The sequence below is a fragment of the Thalassophryne amazonica genome, chromosome 10, assembly GCF_902500255.1.
Source record: "Thalassophryne amazonica chromosome 10, fThaAma1.1, whole genome shotgun sequence".
NCBI lineage: Eukaryota > Metazoa > Chordata > Actinopteri > Batrachoidiformes > Batrachoididae > Thalassophryne > Thalassophryne amazonica.
In genome coordinates this window covers 81,091,686-81,119,367 of record NC_047112.1, presented here as the reverse complement: position 1 = coordinate 81,119,367, position 27,682 = coordinate 81,091,686, and the positions used below count along the sequence as shown (strand labels likewise).

Genomic DNA, 27,682 nt, shown 5'->3' with positions numbered 1-27,682 from the left:
AGAAACAGTAATTTAACATTATTTTATTTTTGTCTTGGTGGATCATTTTCATCGCAACCAGAATGCTGATGAGTCGCCTGATGGCTGTGGAAAAACGCTGCCGTGAATGGATGAAGCACTGTGATTCTTTAAACTTTTAAAGTGCCGGTCGTGACCAGACAGTTCCCAGCGCTTTGATCATTCCCACAGACGGGGGGAACGCTGTCTGATCGGTTCGGGGAACCGATCAAAGCGCCGGTTGCGATCTGATTGGTTTCCTTTGTCTCAGGCAGTGGTGGGTCACTGAAGTTGTCTGGATGCTTGTTGTTATTCATATTTCTTATGCTCTTACACATTATACCATGATATAGAATGTCCCACTCCTGCAGCATGTATGTTTGACTGGACCTTTACTGTGCTGTTGCCGAGTTGTCTGATTGCCACATGGTCATCTTCTCAGCTTCAGGCTTGATGCAGCCTTTTCTTTCTGTTCTCTGTTAATCAGCAATATCATTCTATTCCCTTGCTTTAACCTCAGGCTGTCAGTCAAAATGGAAACTAAAAAAAAAAAAAAACTAAAAGAAAACTTCACATCATCTTGTTAGATGACCTGGTTCTTGGTCTCTCTGTCCCCTGTCGTGTGTGGCTGTACTGTGTTTGTGCCACATTCCAATTTACTTTTTCTTTCATTTTTAATCACTCTGTCTCTCTTTTGCTGTCTGTCAGATATGCTGCCAAAAGTAGAGACCAGAGTTGTTCTGGTGGGTGAAGTAGGCAGAAATGGAGCACTGGTCAAAGCACTACAGGTACGTCATTCCTCTTAGTCCGGAAGGTTCGCTGTGGTCCAACGGCTTCTGTTAATGTAAAAGTCCTTTGTGATCTCTGCCTGTCAGCGTCACTGCTCTTGGGGGGGGGGGGGGGGGGGGGGGGGGGGGGGGGGGAGATGCCTTTCTGACATTCCAGGTTGAAAAATAGGACACAGAAACTGGATTTGGAAGTTTATAGCTCTTGTGTCAACAGTTTCTTATTGTTTGTTGTTAAAATTATCTGCTTAATGAAATGCTGCCAACACTCACTCTTGAAGCTTTTCAGGAATAACACAAGTATTTGTGTTGATACTGTTTTTAGAAAATGAAGCAAAGTTTATGGACTCCATTACTGATGGCTAGTTCTAATGTTATCCTTTGCAAGTGGTGTTGCTTTTCTACAAACATAGAATATCATTTATTTAAATGTTCAGACTTGAAATAATCCCACAGCTCAATACAAAATTAACATTTTATATTGTAATAAATTATGTAAAATAATGGTGGTCACCATAATTATCTTTATTTGTTTTTGTTACACTTAATTTAAATGTTCCTGGTGGGGGGGCTTCCTTTTTGTTGAATGACGTCATGGGGGCGGTGGGAATTTGAAGATAATTCTGTCAGAGTTCTTCCCACTTTAACCCCCAACCCAATCCTGCAAAGGTCTTTTGAGTCATATGTTGAGCCTGGGAGTCCAATAAAAATATTATAGTGTTGTGAGGTCACAGTGCTGCACATGGATGATTGGCTGGTTGTGATGACTTGAGTGGAAGGTGTGTTATTGACATGCATATGCATCATTTTAAGTGTTAATATTGAGCATTCAAAAGATATGTCTCTCTCGCTTTGACTCTGGCTGCAAGCACAAAAGTCACGGCAGTACATGCTCAAAGTTCAACAGATTTAAACCTTTACATTTGATGCAGCTCTGGGGAATGTGTTCTATGTTCGCTTCTTCAAGACTTTCACAGTGCGCTGTGTGCATAAAAGGACATGTCCAGTGTTTTTTGGGATTATTTTTGTCTTAACATTTATTTGACAGTCACATTGAAAGGTTGTTGACCTCTGGAATCAAACCTGGGCACGCTGCAGAACAAAGCTTACTTGGTTAGTGCTTTAATGCTGTTGTTCAGCATTCCAGAACATGCCTAAATGACCTTGAAACAGTTAAAGTGTAGTGGCGCTTTTCTCCATAAATGAGTGGTTTCATTTGAAAGTGGCTTAGTTAATATTAGTTTCTTTGTTAATTAATGCACCTTGACACTTGCACGAATTAGGTCCCCGCACTGGCACACAATTTGTCGTGGTATGGCGATGCAGAGCCCTCTGTGTTGCCTGACGTGCGTCTCCCAAAAATTGAAACCACACGTCTAAACCATGGACACCACAAGAGCTTTGATTGGGCACTTTTCCAGATTCAGTCCTTCCTCTCCCGTCATATTTAAAATTTTTGCAGTGCGCACGCCGATTACATTTCAGTCATGGATCAAATAGAGGAACATTTGGCAGAAAGGTCCGCTAATATGACCAACTTCACAACACTAGGGATGGGTATTGATAAGATTTTATCGATATTAATGTCATTATCGATTCTGCTTATCGATCCAGTTCCTTATCTATTCCCTTATCAATACCTTTTGTGAATTTTGTGCTAAAAGTAGGCTTTACAGGTTTTCTGTGTATTTCATTGAGTCTTAAAGTAAATAAATATGAAATTGGTCACTGTATCCTTGAAGTCTGGACATAAATAAAAATAAACAAAATGGTGTTTCGCTTTGAAATTATTAATTCCGACTGGACTCTATCGTTCTAACTTGACTCGTCAGAGAGCCGCGCAACATTTGGAGCTGTGTGAACAGAACAGAGGACAATTCTCATTTCTTTCTCGCAACAAGACAGGAGTCTCAGTAACTTTAATCCGCACAAAAGTGACTCACGATTTCACATATTCAGGGATGAAAGTGGTGAAAAACAAAACAAAACAAAAAAAGCTGAAACCCAAAATTACCCCCCAACACCATGTGCACGAAAATGTTTGAATTCTAGAAGCTCTGAAATGCAATCTGGGACTATTCCAGATGATAAACTGGAGTGAGTGCAGCATCCATTTAGGTGAGGGGAAAAAAAAAACAACTTTCCTTATTCAAACTGATTCCAGTAGTATTCTGCCCTTACAACCCCTGGCAATAATTATGGAATCACCGGCCTCGGAGGATGTTCATTCAGTTGTTTAATTTTGTAGAAAAAAAGCACATCACAGACATGACACAAAACTAAAATCATTTCAAATGGCAACTTTCTGGCTTTAAGAAACACTAAGAAATCAGGAAAAATAATTGTGGCTGTCGGTAATGGTTACTTTTTTAGACCAAGCAGAGGGAAAAAAATATGGACTGACTCAATTCTGATGAATAAATTATGGAATCACCCTGTAAATTTTCATCCCCAAAACTAACACCTGCATCAAATCAGATCTGCTCGTTAGTCTGCATCTAAAAAGGAGTGATCACACCTTGGAGAGCTGTTGCACCAAGTGGATTGACATGAATCGTGGCTCCAACACGAGAGATATCAATTGAAACAAAGGAGAGGATTATCAAACTCTTAAAAGAGGGTAAATCATCACGCAAAGATGTTGGTTGTTCAGTCAGCTGTGTCTAAACTTTGGACCAAATACAAACAACATGGGAAGGTTGTTAAAGGCAAACATACTGATAGACCAAGTGTTTTGAAACACAAGGTTCGGTCAGATCGGCGCACAGAAATGATCACACAGACTGCATTTTGCTAGAATAAAAAGGCGTATATTTATTCCCCACAAAAGCAGTTACATCAAACACAAGTGGTTGCAGCGCATTTTTCTCTTACCGTGACGCCTTTAAGGTGGAGAGCCAACACCTTCAGCAGAGTGCGCCTGTCAACCGGCTGGGCGTTCGTACGTTAACCCGCAGCAGACTCTGTTGAAGCATGGTTCTACTCCCTTTTTTCTAGTGTGTCCGCGAAGGGAGGGTGAGTGGCCAACTCAACCTCCCTGGCGCACATAATTTCTTTAATCAACAGGCATCTGAAAGTTATTTTCTCTCTCTTACAAAGACATAATAAAAGCAGCTCTTTGCTCCCAGTTCCGAATGATCCCAGCATGCTTCACTCCCAGTCGTTAGTGGCTACAAAAAACAAAGTCGTGCTATCAGTGTAATAATAAGTACATCCAGCTCTTCGCTCCCAGTTCAGACTGACCCCAGAGTGCTAAAACAAAATTAAATAACAAATACATTCTCAGGGTTACTTTAAGACAGGTGCAAAACAGCACAATAACATTTTTATTATACATTCCACTCTTGGTGTTTTGCACCAGTCAATTTATGTAACCACCAACAGATTCAGGTAAGGCTGGGCTCCAGCCTATTCCAACGATTATGTCCTGCCATAGCATTTCCCACATTTCTTCCAGTGATTCACAAACAAAATTTTGAGTAATATAGTCGTGATTATACCTGTCCCAAACAATATACTCATACAAAACCCGATGTTGTGGGGTCTAATGTAACATTATATTGGTTTACTCCAAAAGGATCATGAATTAACAGTGTCAATTTCATCGCATTCGTTGAAATATTACCCATTCCACCTCTCGCCTTAAACGTATAACATAGATACATGTAAAAGTGTTACAAAAAGTCATCACACATATTGCTATAATTAATAGTATCAAAGGTGGCACTAAGGTACTCCTGGCAGTGACAGACATCCCTGAAAAGATATCCCACCAATGATGTGCTGATGCTTGCTGTACTAATTTTGCCACATGTTTTACCCGGTCACTAGCTATCAATGTAGACACCATGAGACTGGAGATGTTGGACGTAAGTGACTCTATTAATTGCTGAATTTCCGTAGATTGTTCCAATGCGCATTTGAAACGCTCCAGGGAAAGACTCCATGGGGAATGCAATACATCCCACTGTACCGAAGTCAGCCGACTCGATACAGAATAATTAGTCAAACGATACGTCCGGTTTCCCCAATGCCATAAGTGCACATTGTTCAGGCAGCCAGTAAACGGAACCGAAGGTACTTGTGAATTATTTTTCATTGTTGCAACACACAGAGCATGTGGGCCAATCTGCCACAACATTTCTCTTGGTGTTTCCCTAGTCCAGTCACAAAGTACAACCTCTGAGTCGGTTAGACATGGATTGGCATATCCCGTTTGCAGCACACAGGCCATACCTTTATCTGTTTTGTCACACATTTTGGTATCAAAAGTCGTATTAGTTTTTGGTTCTAACCACTCTCCATCCATATGCAAGAACCAATAGCCATTAGTCGTTATCACAGGTAACACTTGATATTTACAAACAACCTTTGGTTGTGTCACATTGTACTGGGTCCAATACCCAGTACATACTGTTTCATTACATTGTGTATATGCTGGATGTAGCTTTAACCATAAGGTGTTGCTAATGTTCCAAATCCTTCTCCAATCATGATAGTTCCCTGTAGTAACTATTCGCTGAAATCTTTCCCTTTGAGCCTCTGCATGAATGGTTTGTAATGTACATGCTGTCCAATTTCCCATATGCGAAATATTTTTAAATGCATCATAAGTTTCATTCCATAATTTCAATTGCCATTGAAAACTTTTTTGCCATAAATTAGCATTTTGTAATTGCCCCACCAATGCGGTTGGTAACCACTCTCCAACCTGATGGAGCGCTTGAGACGAATATTGTCCAGTATTAGATAGCATTGTTCTAGTTACCTCATTATCAACTGTGTTTGATACTCCCAGGACAGTCCCTGTTCCTCCTAATAGAGTATCATACCATGCCCTTCGACGTCTTCTACATACCGGAATATTTGGAAAGGTAATTTGCCAATATACTTTTGTCTTCACAGTTGCTTGTGCCAAATAGGTGCAGGTATCAATTAAAGGTGCAACCTGGGTTTGTGTTGCCTTAGCCTCTTTTGGTAGTACCCAAATTGGGTATCTCCAACGTGTTCTGTTTATCATAGCAGTACAATTAATTATCCATATTGATGATTCTGCAGTAATATTCCAATGTGTTCCATTTGGTGAGGGGTTACAGTTCTTGGTGGTATCATTCTGCACACACATATGTATTAGAGATGACACTGTCAAGTGACACCCTTTTTCTACCATAAGTACAGTGTATTTCCCTTTAAGACATTGTCTACATTGGTAAATTGGACATTTACTAGTTAGGTTTCCAAATGGACATTTCGTATTGTGGGCACAAGTAAAATTGTCCTGTTGGCTTGTTTTAGTGAGATTTCTCCAGACGAGCTCCACTCGTGGTTGGACTTCTCTCACTTGATGTCCTTCCGTCATTCCCCAGCAACAGGGGACCATGGCACCACCTACAAGGAGGAGTATGACCCAGCAGCCGACACCTCCAATCCCGGGGCTTCCACTGGTTGCCATAGCGACGCCCGCCTCTTGTGGTCCTCGATCGCCCGATCAGCAACTCCCAGCAGGGCATCAATCCGAGCCTAGACAACACAAGTGTAACTACGGGTAGAATGACAACGATTAGTCTTCTCTTACATAACACTTTGATACAGGCACATTTACCCATTTTTCTTCACCCTGATAGAGTATACTAACAGTTGCATCATTCCCTTGAGCTATAATTTCTGCCGCCTTAGGCGGTCCGTTAGGTTGTTTCACCCAAACTTTGGCACCTGCTTGATCTGAGGCCTGTACCAACCCCATTTCACAAGGTTTAATGATTAATTGAGCAATTTTGTCCCCTTTGTTCAATATCAGGGGTTGTTCTCCAAACAATCTACAAACCACTCCAATCTCACCTTGATAATCTGCATCTATCACTCCGGCTTGAATAGTTAGCCCTTTGAGTGATAGACCACTACGTGGCAGGACATGCCCATATGTGCCCTTCGGACACTGTAGGCCTAGTCCTGTTTTTACCACTTGAATTTGGTCAGGTACCAATGTGACAGTAGTCAATGTTCTTAAGTCTAGTCCTGCTGAGCCTGGAGTTGCTCTGACAGGTAGTTCCGCTTGTGGATCAATTTTCCACATTTTGATGCTTTCTGTAGTATGCTCTATCATTTCTCCTGAAATCATTCTTATCAAGGGTGTGGATCCCGACCCTAAAGGTCGATTGTTCAGCTGATCCACAGCAGTAGTCAAGTCCTGTTTCCAATGTCGCATAGTGCGATCTTTTGACAGCTTCCGTAGGGTCTCTTTAAGAAGCCCGTTCATTCGCTCTATTAACCCCGCCGCTTGCGGGTAATAGGGAATATGATAAATCCATTCAACATGATGTTCTTGGGCCCACTCTTTCACTTTATTTCCTGTAAAATGAGTACTGGCAAACCATAATACTGCTGTATTATTTTCAAACACTTAAGTGTGGCCATTTGATTTGCAAATTTACATGGATGCACTACCAAGACCCCAGAAAATGTATCTACAGCAGTGCATGCATGTCTACATCCCTTAGACATGGGCAGTGGTCCAATAAAATCTAACTGCCAAATTTGACCGGGACTTTTACCACGATTTAACTGCCCATGCAAATGTTGAGGAACACCCTTCCGGTGGTGTTGACATTGTTCACACTCAGTAATTGCTGTTTTCACATCATCCAATTTTAGATCAATACCTCGATCTCTGGCCCATTTTAGGGTACCTTGAACCCCCCAATGTCCTGCTTTGACATGAGCCCATCTAGCCAATCCTGGGCTGGATTGTCTTAATTCAATCATTACTTTTACTAATTGATCTGCAGCTTTATTATATAAAGCTTCTGAGTCTTGTCCATTTGTGTGTGCATCTACATGCGTCACAGTAATAGGAATTGTTTTAGCCTTTTCCCAAATGTCTTCCCACAATTCTCTTCCCCAAACTTCTTTAGAATGTATTTTCCAATTAGTGGCATGCCATGTAGGCATCCAGGTAAGTAGTCCTTGGGTCACTGACCATGAGTCTGTATAAATATGGAGGCCCTGTGGTCCTCCCTGCATGACCACCACATGCACGGCCTTCAACTCCGCCCACTGACTGCTTTTTCCTTCTCCTAATTCTTCCAGAGACTGACCTAATTGTGGGTTAAAAGCTCCTGCTTTCCATCGCCTTTTTCCTGCTTGATATTGACAGGAACCATCAGTAAACCATGCTCGACTTTTCTCATCATCTGACAAATCATCCCACCTTTTTCCTGCTTTAACAGGAAATTCCTCCAATGGTTGAACTTCAAAAGGTTCCTCATCTTCCTCAGGAGCATCAGCTACTTGTTCATGCAGCAATGACACCCCTTTTTCACCTGGTTTTACACGCTCTGACACATACCATTTCCATTTTATTACACTAGCCTCCTGAGCTGTCCCTATTCGGTGAGTGGTGGGATTACTCATCACCCATGAGAGAATAGGTATCTGTGTCCTCATCATTACTTCATGTCCCACCGTTTGTGATTCAGTTTCAATCAACGCCCAATAGCATGCTAAAAGCTGTTTTTCAAAAGGTGTATAACGCATACCTGCGTCCGGGAGTTTTCTCGACCAGAATCCTAAAGGTTTTCGTATCCTGTTTTGTTTTTGCCATAAGCTCCAATTAGCATAATCATTTAGAGCAGACACTTGAAGTTCTACTGGTCCTGATTGCATTTTTCCTAAGGACACAGCCTGCTGTATGGCTTCCTTTGCCATATCAAATGAGCATTGTTGTTCCTCTCCCCATACAAACTCTTCTTTCTTTCTAGTGCATCGATATAAAGGCTGTCCCAAATGTGGAATATGATGTCTCCAAAATCCAAATAAACCAATATATCGTTGTGCGTCTGTCTTACTGTGAGGTACTGGAAAGTTAGCTATTCTCTCTTTAGCTTTTTGTGTGATTTCCCTCTCTCCTTTATTCCAAACTATTCCTAAGAATTTCACTGTTTGAGCTGGTCCCTGAATCTTTGCTGGATTAATTTCCCAGCCAAATGATTTCATATGAGTCACTAATTTCGGTAGATATTCCACTACTTCTGCTTCTGTATCTCCTTGAAGCATAATGTCATCAATGTAATGTGAGATCATCATTCTCATTGGAACCTGGAACTGTTCCAAATGCTCCGCCACCACTCTATGACAAATAGTGGGACTGTGTAAATATCCTTGTGGCAATCTTGTGAATGTATATTGCCGTCCTTCCCACGTAAATGCAAACTGTTCCATCCTATCCTCTGGGATTGGTATGGTAAAGAATGCATTGGCCAAATCTATAACAGCATACCACGTACCACTATGATGTTGCACTCGTTCAATTATACTCACAGCATCAGGTACAGCTGAAGTCAAAGCCGGTGTATGTTTATTTAGACCTCTAAAGTCTACAGTCATTCTCCATGTACCATCCGATTTACGAACTGGCCACAATGGATTATTCCATTTTGTTGTCACTGGTTTCAAAACTCCTGCCTCCAAGTAGTCTTTTATGGTTGCAGTAATTTCTGCTTGTCCTCCAGGAATACGATATTGTTTCTGATTAATCACACATGTAGCCTCTGGAATGGGAAAAGGTTTCATTTTTACTTTTCCCACCAGAATCATTCTTACGTTTGCTATCCCAAATTGAAATTTACCCTGTTCTAAATGCAAAGTCATTCCAGCTAAAATATCCATGCCAATTATCCATTCATTAATTGGAGTCACTATTACAGTGTACACTTTAATTGGCATATTTCCAATTTTAAGCGGTATCGATATATTTTTTCCATACACCAATTGTCCACCTAATCCAGTTAAAGGAACCACCGGTCCCTTCATTTTCTCTGGATTACCGTGAATTAGTGAGGCCTCCGCTCCTGTGTCCACTAAAGCCGAGGTGACTTGAACTGATTTTTTCCAAAATATTTCCAATCGCACATGAGGTCTGATATCACTTGTGAACCATTGTTTTAATTCTCGGCGGGCCACAAGAGTTTGACCATCATCCTAATCTTCCTCGCAAGGGTCAAAGCTCCAAGAACGCCTTTCTTTATTTTTCCCCTTCTTTTTGTCTTTCTTTCCTTTCCGGACTGCAGCTATTTGCACCAGATCATCATCAAAGTCCTCCTCCTCCTCCTCCTGTAGGGGAGGGGCACTAGGTTTCACTCCTTTCTTTTCTCCCTGCACAATTTCTTTCAACAATGAAGCCAATTCAAACATATCAGGGCGCATCCCTGACACACAATTTATTTTCAGCCCCTTTTGTTTACATTTCTCGGCCAAAACTGAAGTTGGAAGCCCATCAATCTCCTCAGCCGAAACTCCCGCTCGTAACAGTGCTTTCCACATGTCATTTCTACTACTCCCTCCAGGCTGACCACGAGGTCGAGGAGGTCCATCGCTCTTGTATTGTTTGGGTCGAGCCCCCTCCTGATTACGACTTACATCTGTCCAGTCTCCCAACGTTGCCAATTCCAAAAGACGAGTCCTAATAGCGATAAATGTCAATTCTGCTGCTCCCAACAGTATTGTCAATACCGCAGCCCGATAATGGGGCGGCGCATCACGTATTATAGCATCCCGTATGATTTTGGGTACTTCTCCATCATGTATGTTAACATTAGCTGCTCGGGAAACTGACTCCCGAGTACACAATCTGGTTAGCCGATTAACGGCGTCCTTTAATGTCACCCACTGCCCTTTAATTTCAGGCCAATCATGAAAGTTGGGGAACACCCCCTGAGCTGCTACCGCGTACATATCAACCAACGGGAATGCATCTACTTCCCCCATTCCTCTCCCTACAGCTCGAAACTCCGCATTTACTCGACTGTCTGCACTTAAACCTGAAAATCTGTTGTAATCTCCATTATCCAATGTCACTGCGTCACCTCCCTCCTCTGCCAGGCGATTAAGCCAGGCATCCAGTGGCTCCCCAGATTTCTGTCTCAATTTACTTGTAATATGAGAAATCTCATCTTGTGAATAATCTTCTGTTACATTTGTTAATCTGGGAGCGGGTTGAGGTTGCGGTATGGGTCCCTGAATGGGCTGCCCATCTGCTCCCAGTCTAACATGTCCGTGATTGTCCATTAAAGGACCTAATACAGGTGGCACCACCTGTTGTTCTTGTCGTCGTCGCATGATTGGCTGTATCTGCAAATTTTCTAATGAGGGATAAAGCGGACCAGGTGGTGGGTCAGGTCTTATGCCCCCATCATACCACCCGCCTTCATTTTCTCCCTCATCCCCCCAAATATCACCATCCCAGCAATCAGGATCCCAATCCTGGGGCATCCCGGCTACATATGAACATACCTGTTTGGTATTTACATTACGTGGCTGCTTATTTCTCCTAGCTCTGGTAGCTTTTGATATATATGTCACTGATTTTCCTAACAACTGTTTAGCAGTTGTTAGATGATCCTCCAATTCTTTAACCTGAATTTCCAATTGCTTTACTTGTTGCTCCAATTTTGTCACTTTTTGTGACTTAACACATTCTGATGAGCGGACTGTATCTAAAGTTAAAACCCGCTCTTTCCAGGCTTCTGCACAAATCCACATCATTTCATGAATACCTCCCAACGGAGCTTTCTCTTTAACCTCCACCCGTTTTAACATTTCACATAAAATTGGCGGAGTCGCGGTGGGAATCGCTCCAGTCCACGGCCCAGGGCGTCCCCCACGTCGCCGTAGAAGCTGGCCTATTTCCTTAAAAGTGATCCCATCCCACCCCGGGACCACTTCTTCCTGCTGAGATGCCACCTCCGCATCTCTCTTTCCCAATCTAAAGCAAGACATTTCTGTGTGTAGTCTGAGCGTAACCGTATCCTGCCGACAACGCCAAAAATGTTTTGAAACACAAGGTTCGGTCAGATCGGCACACAGAAATGATCACACAGACTGCATTTTGCTAGAATAAAAAGGCGTATATTTATTCCCCACAAAAGCAGTTACATCAAACACAAGTGGTTGCAGCGCATTTTTCTCTTACCGTGACGCCTTTAAGGTGGAGAGCCAACACCTTCAGCAGAGTGCGCCTGTCAACCGGCTGGGCGTTCGTACGTTAACCCGCAGCAGACTCTGTTGAAGCATGGTTCTACTCCCTTTTTTCTAGTGTGTCCGCGAAGGGAGGGTGAGTGGCCAACTCAACCTCCCTGGCGCACATAATTTCTTTAATCAACAGGCATCTGAAAGTTATTTTCTCTCTCTTACAAAGACATAATAAAAGCAGCTCTTCGCTCCCAGTTCCGAATGATCCCAGCATGCTTCACTCCCAGTCGTTAGTGGCTACAAAAAACAAAGTCGTGCTATCAGTGTAATAATAACAAGTACATCCAGCTCTTCGCTCCCAGTTCAGACTGACCCCAGAGTGCTAAAACAAAATTAAATAACAAATACATTCTCAGGGTTACTTTAAGACAGGTGCAAAACAGCACAATAACATTTTTATTATACACCAAGGAAGACATCAAAGCGTCAAGACAGAAAACTTAAAGCAATAAGTCTCAAAAATCGAAAATGCACAACAAAACAAATGAGGAACGAATGGGAGGAAACTGGAGTCAACGTCTGTGACCGAACTGTAAAAAACCGCCTAAAGGAAATGGGATTTACATACAGAAAAGCTAAACGAAAGCCATCATTAACACCTAAACAGAAAAAAAAGGTTACAATGGGCTAAGGAAAAGCAATCGTGGACTGTGGATGACTGGATGAAAGTCATATTCAGCGATGAATCTCAAATCTGCATTGGGCAAGGTGATGATGCTGGAATGTTTGTTTGGTGCCGTTCCAATGAGATTTATAAAGATGACTGCCTGAAGAGAACATGTAAATTTCCACAGTCATTGATGATATGGGGCTGCATGTCAGGTAAAGGCACTGGGGAGATGGCTGTCATTACAACATCAATAAATGCACAAGTTTACGTTGATATTTTGGACACTTTTCTTATCCCATCAATTGAAAGGATGTTTGGGGATGATGAAATAATTTTTCAAGATGATAATGCATCTTGCCATAGCGCAAAAATTGTGAAAACATTCCTTGCAAAAAGACACATAGGGTCAATGTCATGGCCTGCAAATAGTCCGGATCTTAATCCAATTGAAAATCTTTGGTGGAAGTTGAAGAAAATGCTCCATGACAAGGCTCCAACCTGCAAAGCTGATCTGGCAGCAGCAAAGTTGGAGCCAGATTGATGAAGAGTACTGTTTGTCACTCATTAGACTGAGACTGCAAGCTGTTATAAAAGCCAGAGGTGGTGCAACAAAATTCTAGTGATGTGTTGGGGCGTTCTTTTGTTTTTCATGATTCCATAATTTTTTCCTCAGAATTGAGTGATTCCGTATTTTTTTCCCTCTGCTTGGTCTAAAAAAGTAACTGTTACTGACTGCCACAATTTTTTTCCCTGATTTTTTTTTATTTTTTTATAGTGTTTCTTAAAGCCAGAAAGTTGCCATTTGAAATTACTTTAGTTTTGTGTCATGTCTGTGATCTGCTTTTTTTTCTACAAAATTAAACAACTGAATGAACATCCTCTGAGGCTATTCCATAATTTTTGCCAGGGGTTATACTAGGATGCAGCAGTTTTCCATCTTGGCAGATAGTTCTGGAGGAAATCACTGAAGAAATTAACACATTGAAAATATGGTTTGACCGAAACAAACTGTCATTAAACTTAAATAAGACAGGGATGGAATGGAGGTGTGAGAGTCACTAGGTGTTCACATGAAACACTTATTTATTTCTGTATGTATTTATTTATGTAAGTTCATTGTTAGTTGCTTTTAGATTTTCTGTTGTGTTTCTATTCAGGTTCTTTTTGTCTCTTTCTCTAAAATTGTATATAATAATCATTAGATTATTAATATATAAACAAAAATAAATTTAAGAAATATTACAATTTGAAAACAAATGCACCCAAACGTGATGACAGCTGCAACTGCTTAATGCTAAGGGAAATTAGCGGGGGAAATTTAAGCGAAAGAAAGAATAAACGAAGCAATAGATCGAAGCATTGCTTCAATCTGCGAACCACTGCTTTGATTGTTTCAAGGTTCAAAGCAAAGCCGCGCTGCAGAAAAGTTGATTATGGACCCGCTGCAGGGTCTGTAATCAATGTAGAGAAATTATTATTTTCCTGACAAACACCCCCCAAAACAACGTCCACTCTGAAGGACCGATAACAGAATCGTTAAGCACAAAGCTTATTGATGTCGGTGGATCGAATCGTTTCTTAACGATACCCGAAAGGAACCGATTCTCGATACCCATCCCTACACAACACAGAGTCAACAACTACAAAGAGGCTCAAATGACCCACAATTCATGGAGGCAAATTGCATATAATGCTAGTTTGCAGAGTGATTGTATAAAGAAGTGGAGCTCTTTGAGGGACAAATTCATCCAGAGTTAGACAAAGGAAAAAAAAATAAAGCAACCAGGAACAGTGGCACTGCTGGCAGAAAGAAAGTCCTTGCCTTGTTCCACATGTTGCGCCTCCGATTATTCTTGCTGTAAATTGCATAACGACACCCACCAACGCGATGGAGAACTTTGAAAGGGTCACGCCCATGTCAATGTCATTGCATGCCCATGGAGGTAAGGAGTTGTAGAAGCATAAGTCCACCTTCCCTCAGGCCTCCCTTCTAGACCACACCTCCATAATCCATAAGGCATAGTTCAAAAATAATGAAGCCAAAGTGTGACATAACCATCAAAATTTAAAAGTGGTCTTTTTTGTGAAATGTTATTTTAGATATGGTTATATTGTATATCAGAGTTTCAGTATTTCTGTTGGTCTCGGTTCAGTCATTGCTAGAAATTATCAGTGCATATATACTATAATGTGCTAGATCGTAATGCTTGCGACAACAGTTGGAGGTACTTCTTTAGTCTGCAGAAGCCTGAAACAAAGAAATTCTGTTCATTAGTTCCTGGTATTATTGAACAAGTAATATAATTATTCTATTGAAGCAGAGTGGGAGCTATAGCTAAGGTTTTGACACAAATAAATCAAGGACTTTTTCTCAGCATTACGCTTGCAACAGTTTTACCTTGCTTTAGAAACATGATGTTTTTTCTAGGAAATGACATTTCTACCTTTACAAAAATGTATTACTGTGTTAGTATGAAGCACAAACAAACAAACTGACAAAATACAAGGTTATTTCTTTAACATTCAACTTTAAATGATAATATCAGTTATCAAGTTGTTCACCAATGAATATGGCTTTTTTGGTAAAACAACTTGATAACGATTTTATCATATACAGTGGTCCCTCGTTTATCGCGGGAGTTGCATTCTAAAAATAACCTGCGATAGGCGAAATCCACGAAGTAGTCAGCGTTATTTTTTTTACAATTATAGACGTTTTAAGGCTGTAAAACCCCTCACTACACACTTTATACACTTTTCTCAAACAGGCATTAACATTTTCTCACTTTTCTCTCCTGTGTAAACACTCAAAGTTCAAACCTTAGTAGAACAAAAATAGAACGTTTTCCGATAAATAATTATGATGGCTTTTAGAACTAACAAATTTAATTTTAACGATCAACCTATGAGGTTGGACACGTAAGAAATTATTAATAGTGACTCACCAGTATTTCACAGTTCCTCTGACCGCGCCTCTTTGTCATGGCGCCGCTCCGCTGTCCGGATTGGCTGATTGCTCGGGTAGTATGAAAAATATTACCTGTCCGCAAAAAGGGTGTATTGCTATTTATTCTTTAGTGTTTTATCCAATCATATTGGCGTATCATTTATAGGTATATGATAATGCTAAATATCAGTTGAATTGCTTTCACATGTAGAGTTATTATTAGATCCCTTCCAGTTTACCTATAGGGCTGGCTGTGGAGTGGAGGATGCTACTGCCACACTTTTAAATCTTGTTTTTAAACACCTTGAGGGCAACAAAGCACATGCCAAACTTTTATTTCTTGACTTTTCATCTGCTTTTAATACTATCCAACCTCACATTTTAATCGACAAACTTGTGAATAATTTTTCTGTAGATTTTAATATTGTTGGTTGGATTTTAGATTTTTTAACAGCCCGATCACAGAGAGTCAGAGTAAATGGGTGCATGTCAGACACCCTTTTGTCCTCAACAGGATCTCCTCAGGGCTGTGTCCTTTCGCCACTTCTGTACATATTGTACACTAATGATTGTCAAAGCCATCACGAAAATTGTTTTATTTTGAAATTTGCAATGTTGTGTAAAAAGGGTCAACAATATCTGTTCTGTCTTTGTAAACTGTCTTATTTTCAAGTGGATAAGACTATTATGATTCTTTTTTACAAATCTTGTATTGAGTCTGTTTTAACCTTTTCTATGTTGTGCTGGTATGGGAATCTCAGTCTTAAGGCTAAAAATTCACTGGTTAAAATAGTGAAGGCCTGTGGAAAGGTACTGGGAGTACCACAGAGTACGTTGTCTGACCTATACTACAGACAAGTAAAGAGAAAAGCATTGAGTATACTATCGAACTCTGCTCATCCTCTTTTTAGTGATTTTCAATATTTACCTTCTAGCTCACGGCTCAGGTTTCCCTCTGTGAAGGGTAACAGATTTAAGTTCTCTTTTGTTCCTGCAGCCATTACTGTTCTGAACACAGGCCAAGGAAGGAGTTAAACTGTGGAAGCATTTTAATGGACTGTATTTTTTAATGTTTGGACTGTGTAATTGTTTGTGATGCTGCACCATGGTACTGATATGTGTTCTGTGTGTCATGTGCTTTTAATGTATTCTCAAGCTGCAAAACTAATTGCCCCATGGGGGACACAAATAAAGTGAAGTGAAGTGTCACACAAAATTGATGAAAAAAGTGCTATTTTTAGGGTAAATTTTGTGCATATCTCTGGAACCGCGCAGAATTTTTCCATGAAATTTTCAGTACCTGTCAAAGAGACTAGGTAACTCAAAGATAAATCTGGATGGTGCTAAATAAGATAATGGCAATTGCGGTGATGCCCACCGGTGCCGCGACCGGCCCGTCTGATAATGACGCAGAACACAATGCGCTGTTTACATCTGCTTCTGTGGTGTCCGGTGGGTTGCGCGCGCCGCATACAAGTAGTTGCCGTACTCAAAACACCAAGATTCCTTGCGGATAGGACATGCGCAGAACACAAAATAATGTTCCTTTCTATGGGGATATCCCGATGCGCATTCATATGACCTGATTTTCGGGTTAGAAAAGGAGTAACCCAGGGGTCTTATTCGGGTTTTTAAAAACCGGAATATGAGCATATTTGGGTTTTAGCGGGTGTTTACATGGTCGTGTGCAACCGGGTTATTGCTAATATTCCGGTTATGAAAGGATTATTGGCTGAATGTAAACGTAGTCACTCAATAAGAGTTTGGGAACTGAGGACACTAATTGTTGAAGCTTTGTTGGTGGAATTCTTTCCCATTCTTGCTTGATGTATGACTTCAGTTGTTCAACAGTCCGGGGTCTCCGTTGTCGTATTTTGCACTTCATAATGTGCTGCACATTTTCAATGGGAGACAAGTCTGGACTGCAGGCAGGCCAGTCTAGTACCCACACTCTTACTACGAAGCTACGCTGTTGTAACACATGCAGAATGTGGCTTGGCATTGTCTTGCTGAAATAAGCAGGGACTTCCCTGTAAAAGACATTGCTTGGATGGCAGCATGTGTTGCTCCAAAACCTGGTTGTACCTTTCAGCATTGATGCTGCCATCACAGATGTGTAAGTTGCCCATGCCATGGGCACTAACACACCCCCATACCATCACAGATGCTGGCTTTTGAGCTTTGCACTGGTAACAATCTGGATGGTCTTTTTTCTCTTTTGTCCAGAGGACATGACGTCCATGATTTCCAAAAACAATTTGAAATGTGGACTCATCAGACCACAGCACACTTTCCCACTTTGCGTATGTCCATTTCAAATGAGCTTGGGCCCAGAGAAGGCGGCGGCGTTTCTGGATGTTGTTGATGTATGGCTTTCACTTTGCATGGTAGAGTTTTAACTTGCACTTGTAGATGTAGCGATGAACTGTGTTAACTGACAATGGTTTTGTGGTGTTGCTAAGCCTACGTGGTAATACCCTTTAAACAATGATGTCAGTTTTTAATGCAGTTGCCGCCTGAGGGATCAAAGGTCACGGGCATTCAGTGTTGGTTTTCGGCCTTGCTGTTTACGTGTAGAAAGTTTTCCAGATTCTCTGAATCTTCTGATTATATTATGGACTGTAGATGATGGAATCCCTAAATTCTTTGCAACTGAACGCTGAGAAACATTGTTTTTAAGCTGTTGGACTATTTTTTTTCATGCAGTTGTTCACAAAGTGGTGATCCTCGTCCCATCTTTGCTTGTGAAGGGTTGAGCCTTTTGGGGATGCTCCTTTTATACCCAGTCATGACACACAATTAGTGTCCTCAGTTCCCAAATGCTTATTGAGTGTTAGAAGGAAAGGTGATGTAACACAGTGGTAAACATACCACTGTCCCAGCTTTTTTGAAACGTGTTGCAGGCATCCATTTCAAAATTAGCAAATATTTGCACAAAAACAAAGTTTATCAGTTTGAACATTAAATATCTTGTCTTTGTGGTGTATTCAGTTGAATATAGGTTGAAGAGGATTTGCAAATCATTGTATTCTGTTTTTATTTACATTTCACACAATGTCCAAACTTCATTGGAATTGGGGTTGTAGGACCGAATGTGTGCTGTGAGCTGGATAGATCACACTGGGAAAAATGGAATGCAATACCACAAAAAAATAAACAGTGGAACATAATATGAAATGATAGACCCTTTTATTATCATCATACAGTACATATTGCCACATCACACGACAAACGTTAACACATTATGCAGTAATGCTCTCGAATTACAGTTGAAAGTCTACACTTGAGTATTTAATTTCAACTCCATTGTGCTGGCTTACAGAGCTGAAATTACCCAAAATTGTCACTCTCCAAATACAAGTACCTGACTGTGTGAGACAAACCAGTGTTTACTGATGTCAAACTAAGCTGTCCCTTTTGAGATTTGTCCTCTTGCTGTTGTCATTCACTTGAACTGGTTGTCTCAGGTTTGTCTGTGTTAATTGGGCAGCGCAGTCTCATTTAAGGGCGGGTGCTACAGGCGTAAAATATGATGCATATAATGTAATTTCTCTACTTCTGGGTACAAAAACATGCTACTTTCTCTGAGTTTTGGGGCAAATTACACGCAAACAAAGTGGAAAATGCACAGAAAAAGTGATGATGCGGTGGAAAGTTTACATGTGTTGCGGTTTGTTTGTGACCCAGAGTTCAAGCATGTCAAGGCGGTTTTGCAGGCGAAAGAACGCAGCTACTCTGGCTAGCTGTGTTGGCTAACACTTAGGAACACGACTGCTCCCGTTTGCCTCGTCTTCCCTTCTCCACTGGGAACTGGAAAAAAACTGCACTTTTTGCAACTGCTTCCGTGATTGCTGCCGAAAACAAAACGGTACACCACTTTCCCATTAGAATTGACACTGTTTTTTGGAAGACACTAATACCCTATGAGAGTGTGGGAGTGTCAGCACAAACCATTTGGAGGATGGGGGTTTCAGCGGAAACCATTTTAAACCAGCATGTCTTAAACAGGTGTCACTGACCGAACAGTCCACCTCTAAAAATTGGTCCGCCCTGCCTCAACTGCGCATGCGTCATTTCGGACATCAGCAGCTCGCCTGAGATGGTCTCTTTACCCAAAGCGATCAAATGGATTAATGTGATTATTAACCATCAGATGACAAGGTAAAACCTCTTAAATCATTCTAAAGTCAGTTTTAAGCAGAAACGAGGCGATACTTGGTGACGTTTTGAAATGACCGACACGTAGTGAACACATTAGCTAGCAGCTCGTAACTGCAGCACTCTGATTGCTTCCTCCATCTTTTATGATGAAATAATGCTGAATTTATGTGGAAATGACTGTTGTACAAAAGCTTCAGATATCTGTCATTGAGGTAGATGATGACTGGAGTGCAGTTTGAAGCAGAAACGAGGTGAATATCCATGAACTGCGGTTAATGCCGCATATGCAGTGAAGGCAGGGCCACCCCTAAAAATCGGTCCTCCTTTTGCATCTGCGCATGCATCATTTCGGACTGCAGCAGGTCTGAGACGGAGTCTCTTCACCCAAAAGCAATCAAATGGATTAATGGGATTATTAACCATCATATGATAAAGGTAAAGCCTCTTAATTCATTCTGAGATTTAAGCAGAAATGAGGTCATTTTAAGCAGAAACTCTGCAAAATTCCATGATGCTTTGAAATGACCGACGCGCAGTGAACGCATCAGCTAGCCAGCTCATTTCGCCACGACGCTCTGATCGCTTCATCTGTCTTTTATTATGAAATAATGCTGAATTTATGTGGAAATTGTTGTTGTACAAAATCTTTAGCTATCTGTCACTGAGATAGATGATGACTGGAGTGCAGTTTGAAGCAGAAATGAGGTTTTAATCCGTGAACTGCGGCTAATGACGCATGCGCAGATGCAAAAGGCAGACCGATTTTTTTTTTTTTGGGGGGGGGGGGGGGGGGTACCATTCAGTCAGCGACACCGGCACAACTGCTCGGTGACAGTGAGTATTCTTTTCAGTTTACAGAGACAGGCTGAATGGTTTGTGCTGAAACTCCCACACTCTGCTCGGGGATTCTCTGCCGTGTTTGTGCCTGCTGTCCCCAGATGTGGTCAAATCCCGCAATATCACGTAGGGGGGTCAAACGAGACTGCGCTGCCCTATAAAGCAACCTCCATGTTCCATGTCTGACTGCCCGACTGTGGGTTAAATCAACAGTCGTTAATTGAATAATTTTGTGAATTCAAGTGCAGTCAACACATCTCAGCTGTCCATCACTTGTCGTCCTCTCAGACATCGCACTAACCGTGCCTCCTCCACTCCGCCTTTTATGTAAATATAATTTAATTTCGCCATAAATGTACCTGATGAACTTGCTGAAGTGCACAGTGTAATACCATGTCAGAAAATGTGCTCTTTATGGGCGTATTTATGTCTATCAATGTGCATGTTTGCCTATGGTCCAGTAAGCAGTACAGTTATGTCTTTGAGTAGCGCTGTGTGAAGGTGATTTGGAGGCGTGGTAGCAGACTAAGTGCTGCTAGAATGACTCCCTTCTGAGGTCTCTCAAGTCCTGTCACTTCTGAAGGCTTCCTGCTTAAATCATCCATTTCTTTCTGCCAATCTGCAGCACAGCCACATTCAAAGACATCTGCCGACAGCTCCATCAGAGCGCTCCCGATTGCCTGCCTGACCGCTCGCCGCCAACGCTCAGTCAGCTTGCAGGAAGCGAGCGCCCTCCCTCCCCCACCATTTCTTCATGTCTCTTTGCCTTTCTGTCCTCCCTTCTTTTCCTTCCACTCCTTCTCCCCCCCCGTAGGCTTTGAACTATTATAATTTCAACTGAAGTTTCTTCTCCCCAGCTCAACCCCTCTGGAGCTTGATATTTGTTTAATGTTACTGTCTTCAGATTTTGCAAGGGTAGAGACCCCATGCCATCTCTGTCTTTCTCTCACTTTTATCTCTGAATATAACTATTTTCTCTCCTCATGGGGTTAATTTATATGAATTTGTGTGATGTCATCTTTCACTGTTTGTGTGCTTGTCCTTCTCCTTGCCTTTCTGTTACTTTTTAATGCATTTATTTATTTTTTATTAAATAGGTCTTTTTTTTTTTCCTCATTCTTTCAAATGCTAGCGTTTGACATCTACTTCCCAATGGTTGGTTTTTACAGGCTGTCAGCATAATGGAGGTACCCGTGGTAAAGATAAGAGGCGGCGAGCTGGGTGCAGAGGAGAAAATGATGATAAAATCTATAGTCAATATGGTACAGTACAGTGTCTTTTCAGTCTGAGTGACACTTGGATGGGAACTTGGGAAGGGTTTGCATGTGTCTGAATTCACACTGGGTACTCAATCAATGTGCATGGTCAATGTACTGATTGCTGGCTGAATATTGGAATTTGGGGTCATGTAACACGTAATCTAAGCGCATTCAAATGTCAAAGCTAATATCTAATCTGAGTCATAATAAAAGTACATTTAAAAATACTATTTCTATTTAGTTGCCTTCCATTGGAAAATGGCCGATTCGCAGCTATTTGAAGTTGTTGCAAGGAGCCTTGCTAAATGGTTTTGAACATTTTGAACATTTTCTTGGCCAGACCTTGAAATATGATCAATAACAAATTCAAGAATGCATGATGAAAGCTTTGACTTTGAGTGTCAGCTCCCATTAACACACAGGGGTCTGAAGTGACCCTAACTGTGAAATTCTAACATTGTAATTCCACCTAACGGTGTGTATGTGTGATTCTGCCAGTGCCTTTCTACTTCTGTCTTTGTCAAGGGTCATCGACTGGAACTAATTTTCCTCTGGTAATTTGTTTTATTTGCACGTTTACAGGTATCACAAGTAATTTCACCCTTCGAGCATTGCCACTTACACCCAGACGCAGCCCAGCAGTTATTTTCTGATTTAATTTGTGATCTCTGTTATTGAAGTCACTGATTCAAGTAACTCAACTTCAGAGTAACGCTTTCCCTCATGTGAGAGGGCGGAACTGATTGTTTCATGCAGCACTGAGCAATTTCTCTCTCTCACACACACACAAGCACACCTTTTGGGCTTGCTGGCAGAGATGGGTTGTTTAAGCATTTAAAACTATATACTATAGCCCTTTTCACACCTATTTTTATCCAGATGGTTTGAAGACCTCTGCATTAATATTAACCTGACCTTGGGATATTACACTTATGTAGACTCCTGTATAAGGATATTCTCTGTTTATTCAGAGCTTACACAGTGTTTACGGTAGTGGGAGGAGGGAGATTGGGAAATGTATGCAAGCACATTTCCTCCAGGGGAATCATTTTAACATAAATAAAACAAAATAAATTGTACTCTTTCTTTCATTTGAAATAACAAGATCACATGTTGAAGTATCACACTTTATTATCACAGTCAAACATTAAAAAAGATATAAAACCTGTAAAATAATAATAAAAAATATATATATAGGGTGTCCCCAAAAAATATACAACATTTAAAACACTCGGTTTGACCCTTAAATGCTACAAACTTAATCACTTATGTTTCTTTTTGACTTGCAGAGACCCTGAAGTTTATGTTGATGCCAAGCAAGACTCAGGAAAATGCCAAGATTAACCATACTACAGCGAACAAAATTTATTGAGTTTTGGCACCAGACCAAGAGTGTCAAACAGGTGCAGCGACTTTATGCTAGACTGACAAAATGCAGGGCCAATATTGACATTGGTATGAAAAACGTCAACCTTTCAGCTTTCTATTCAGCCATAAATTTATTTCCTAGACATATGCTTTGACTATTTTCTTTGTTGATAACATGTTGCATATTTTTTTGGGACACCCGATTTAAAAAAAAAAAAAAAAAATGAAACCTGGCCTGTGTGCGAAACATCCACCCAGAATGGCTCTCATGTCCGAAGTGTCCCAGGTTGTGTCCAAAATGTCTGTTCACCATTCTGCCCGTGCTCACATGGGTTCCTTCCAGGTGCACTGGCTTCCTCCCACTTCCAAAGACGTGGGTTGGTGACTTCACTGTGTGTGTCTGTCTGTACATGTTGGTCCTGTAATAGACTGGCATCGTGTACAAACTGTACCCTGCCACTCACCCAGTGACTGCTGGGATAGGCTCCAGCTCCCCCATGACCCTTAATTAGAATGTCTGCATAGAAAAGGAATCGGTGAATAAACTAAAATAAAAATTCAACGCATAACTATTCAGCCTTGCATAACAAGTTCGATTTGTAATGGATAATAATTGCTTATTAATATATTCACTTTAATATCAACAGTACAGTTCTGATGCTTAAAATTACAGATTTATTTTTTTTTCTTATTGCTTTAGATCAAACTTAACTTCCCAGAAATTCACCTGCAAATCTGAACCGTTCAACACAATACAAACCAACTGGTTACCGTTAATGACAATGTGCAACACAAATGTGTGTGATCGTGTTTCATCTTGTTTTATTTTATATTTTTATTTTTTTTTTATTTTATTTAATTTACCAAATTTATTTTACACAACAAGTCCTGCTCCAGATCATTTGGCTGTCAAATACTTATGCTTCTTTAAATACAGGGTCAGCTGTGCTAAAATGTTTTTAAAATTGTCTGCTATGAAGCATGTTTGCTACAATTCATTTTGCATTTGACAGTGAAATTCTCAATCTCTTTTCTCTGTTCTTTCAGATACATCAAAAATAATCTTTTTACGTTTTCCTTTTTAAATGAAACTCATTTAATTAAATATCAATTTATCATCACACTTTCTTTGATTTCTTTCATTTCCGTCTGCTTGCCTCAGTCTCTTTATATATCACTGTTCTCTAATGATCTAGCTCCATTTCTGTTTAATTCTTTGTCCCTCTGTCTAGTTCTCTCACTCTCTTGCTTGTGCTCACTCTCACTCTGTCCATTCAGAGCAGAATCACAATTTGAATATTTCCAGTGTGTTGTGTAATTAACCAACTGGTTATTAATGTTCTATGTACAGCTGTGTGACATAATAGTCTGCTGTTTTTCTGACTTTGATTATATTGCATCCTACACATTTATATCCTGCACTTTATGACTTAGCCTCACACATTCATCTAATTCATGCTTCCTTAATATGAACATATTTAAAACCCTGTGTATTTCTGATATCTGCTGTCATCGTGAGCACCTCCATTATTCAACTTCTTTTTTTTTTTCTTTTTTTATTGCCTCTGTTGTTTTTGGTGTTCTTGTCATTACACAGTTTTTATTGTGTCATTTTCACAGTGTCTGTCTCTTTTGTGTGTTACTCCCTTAATTTGTGTAAAAAAAAAAAAAAAAAAAAAGTGAAGCAAGTTTTTTGTGCAGTATTATATTTGTATATGTCCTTAATGTTATGGGTCAGCTGTGACTCAGACTACAGTGATATATACATACAAGTCAATCAATCAATCAATCAGTTTTATTTATATAGCGCCAAATCACAACAAACAGTTGCCCCAAGGCGCTGTATATTGTAAGGCAAGGCCATACAATAATTACGTAAAAACCCCAACGGTCAAAACGACCCCCTGTGAGCAAGCACTTGGCGACAGTGGGAAGGAAAAACTCCCTTTTAAGAGGAAGAAACCTCCAGCAGAACCAGGCTCAGGGAGGGCAGTCTTCTACTGGGACTGGTTGGGGCTGAGAGAACCAGGAAAAAGACATGCTGTGGAGGGGAGCAGAGATTAATCACAAATGATTAAATGCAGAGTGGTGCATACAGAGCAAAAAGAGAAAGAAACACTCAGTGCATCATGGGAACCCCCCAGCAGTCTAAGTCTATAGCAGCATAACTAAGGGATGGTTCAGGGTCACCTGATCCAGCCCTAACTATAAGCTTTAGCAAAAAGGAAAATTTTAAGCCTAATCTTAAAAGTAGAGAGGGTGTCTGTCTCCCTGATCTGAATTGGGAGCTGGTTCCACAGGAGAGGAGCCTGAAAGCTGAAGGCTCTGCCTCCCATTCTACTAGTGAAAAGTGAAAAAACAAAAATTATATCAATATAGACTTACTTTATATAAATAGATTCTTGTCATTTAGTTGGTGGATTCTATGTCAGGTGACATTTATTATTTGTCCCATTGCATTGCTGATGTCACTAGCGTGCATTTTTGGTCCTATCTACATTTTTTTCCCCATCTGTTTCACACTATCGCATACCACGATGCTCTTCACCCAAACAAGATTACACTGTTCCATTACAGCTTAAAAATGCTTCCATGATACGAGGAAGCTGCAGTGTTCACAGGGACGTGTTTAGGAGCTGTTGAAGGAAGAATTGGACAACTTCTTGTGATTTTCGCTGAACTGAAGAAAGCAGACATGTTCTACACACACCGAGACTGAGCTCCTCTGCCCAGTCCCGCTGCCCTCTAATTTCTGCTCCGACAAGAAACGCTTGTCAAATTTAAGTAGTGACAAATCAAATGACAAGTATCTATTTTAGGTGTTATATTATCCAAAATAATGAATGTTTGCCAAATACATTTAGTCTACAAGTACTACAGACAAACTTTGCTTCCTAATTTTGTGAAATGTACTAAATTTCCAACCAAATGTACACAACTAAATAATTTCCAATTATCCAGTTACTAACAAGGTTTATATGTTTATCATTGACAGACAGCTGTATTGCTCCATATTGTGATCTTTGTCAATTTTTGCTTATTAATTTTTTTCTTAATTTTTTTTTGTAGGACATCAACACTCCATGGATAATGACAGATGATGTCCAGGAGTTTGGAGATGGCGAGAACACTGATTACGAGACGGTTTTTGTCCTCGCAGATTTTAATTCTCCGGAATACAAATACCTGTACAAACGGGAGAACCGTATTGTTGGGCCTCCTGTTGTGCTGCACTGTGCTGGAAAGAGAGAGGTGAGTTATTAACTTCCAACACATGCTAGTAGAAAAATATCCACTATATGGTAAAAAGAGAACAAGAGCAGCATTTTGTGCATCTTCAAAAGTTGACGTAAAAAACAAAACAAAAAAAAAACTATTAAACTTGACACTTGGACAAATGTACTCCTCTGTCTATGTGAAAGCACTTTAACAGGACATAGAGATGGGTGGTATAAACACGATATATATATATATATATATATATATATATATATATATATATATATATATATATATATATATATATATATATATATATATATATATATAACACGCCTAAATAGATCATTGTCATTTGATTGGTGGTTTGTACATTTGCCATTGTGTTCCATTTAGCGTGCAGTTTTGGTGCTGTACGTTTTGTGCTATTGCATGCCCAACCACAGCGCTCTCACACTAGCAGCGACGGCACTTATCTTAAAAACACACATGGCGGGGTTTGTTTTGGTGACAGACGACAAATCTGAAGGCATTTGTAGTATTCACTGGGATGTTTTCTAGCTGAAATACAAGCGCGCTCGGATAAAGAGCTCAACAAATTTCTGTTGCCATTTTTTGCTGCCTGAAAAACCAGATGGCAGTCTGTCCACAAAGCAGTCAATGCATGGCATCAGGTATGGACTGCATTGTCAGGATTATTTTAAAACTACGTGACTGCTTTTGCAAGTTGACTGAGAACAATTTTGGATTGTATCGATATTTAAAGTTTGTATTGGACTGTTTGGAACCTCTTGACTTCAAAGGACCAGTGACACACACCAAAATGTAAGTCCCCTTTTTCTTGTTTATAAATTAATAAAATATCAAATGACAAGGATCTATTTTAGACATTATATAAAACAAATAGTTTTTTGTCCATTTGTGCAATGGAAAGAATATTTCACTCCATTTTCAAGTGGCACCTTATGAAATATTCTTACCATTGCACTCACAAACATTCAGTATTTGTGTGTGTATGTATATGTGTATGTATGTGTGTGTATATATATATATATATATATATATATATATATATATATATATATATATATATATATATATATATATATATATATATATATATATATACATATACACACTCAAAAATATAAATGCAACACTTTTGGTTTTGCTCCCATTTTGTATGAGATGAACTCAAAGATCTAAAACTTTTTCCACATACACAATATCACCATTTCCCTCAAATATTGTTCACAAACCAGTCTAAATCTGTGATAGTGAGCACTTCTCCTTTGCTGAGATAATCCATCCCACCTCACAGGTGTGCCATATCAAGATGCTGATTAGACACCATGATTAGTGCACAGGTGTGCCTTAGACTGTCCACAATAAAAGGCCACTCTGAAAGGTGCAGTTTTGTTTTATTGGGGGGGGGGGATACCAGTAAGTATCGGGTGTGACCACCATTTGCCTC

The 27,682-nt window shown here is 40.3% G+C and overlaps 1 protein-coding gene across 1 annotated transcript in view; it reads left to right on the top strand.

Moving 5' to 3' along the window:
• Positions 1–27,682, top strand: part of ect2 (epithelial cell transforming 2) — a 141,743-nt gene that overhangs the window by 4,419 nt on the left and 109,642 nt on the right. Inside the window, exons 3-4 of the mRNA XM_034180361.1 lie at positions 706–785; positions 26,059–26,241. Of these exons, the coding sequence (XP_034036252.1) occupies positions 706–785; positions 26,059–26,241 (263 nt within the window). The remainder of the gene's footprint in view (positions 1–705; positions 786–26,058; positions 26,242–27,682) is intronic.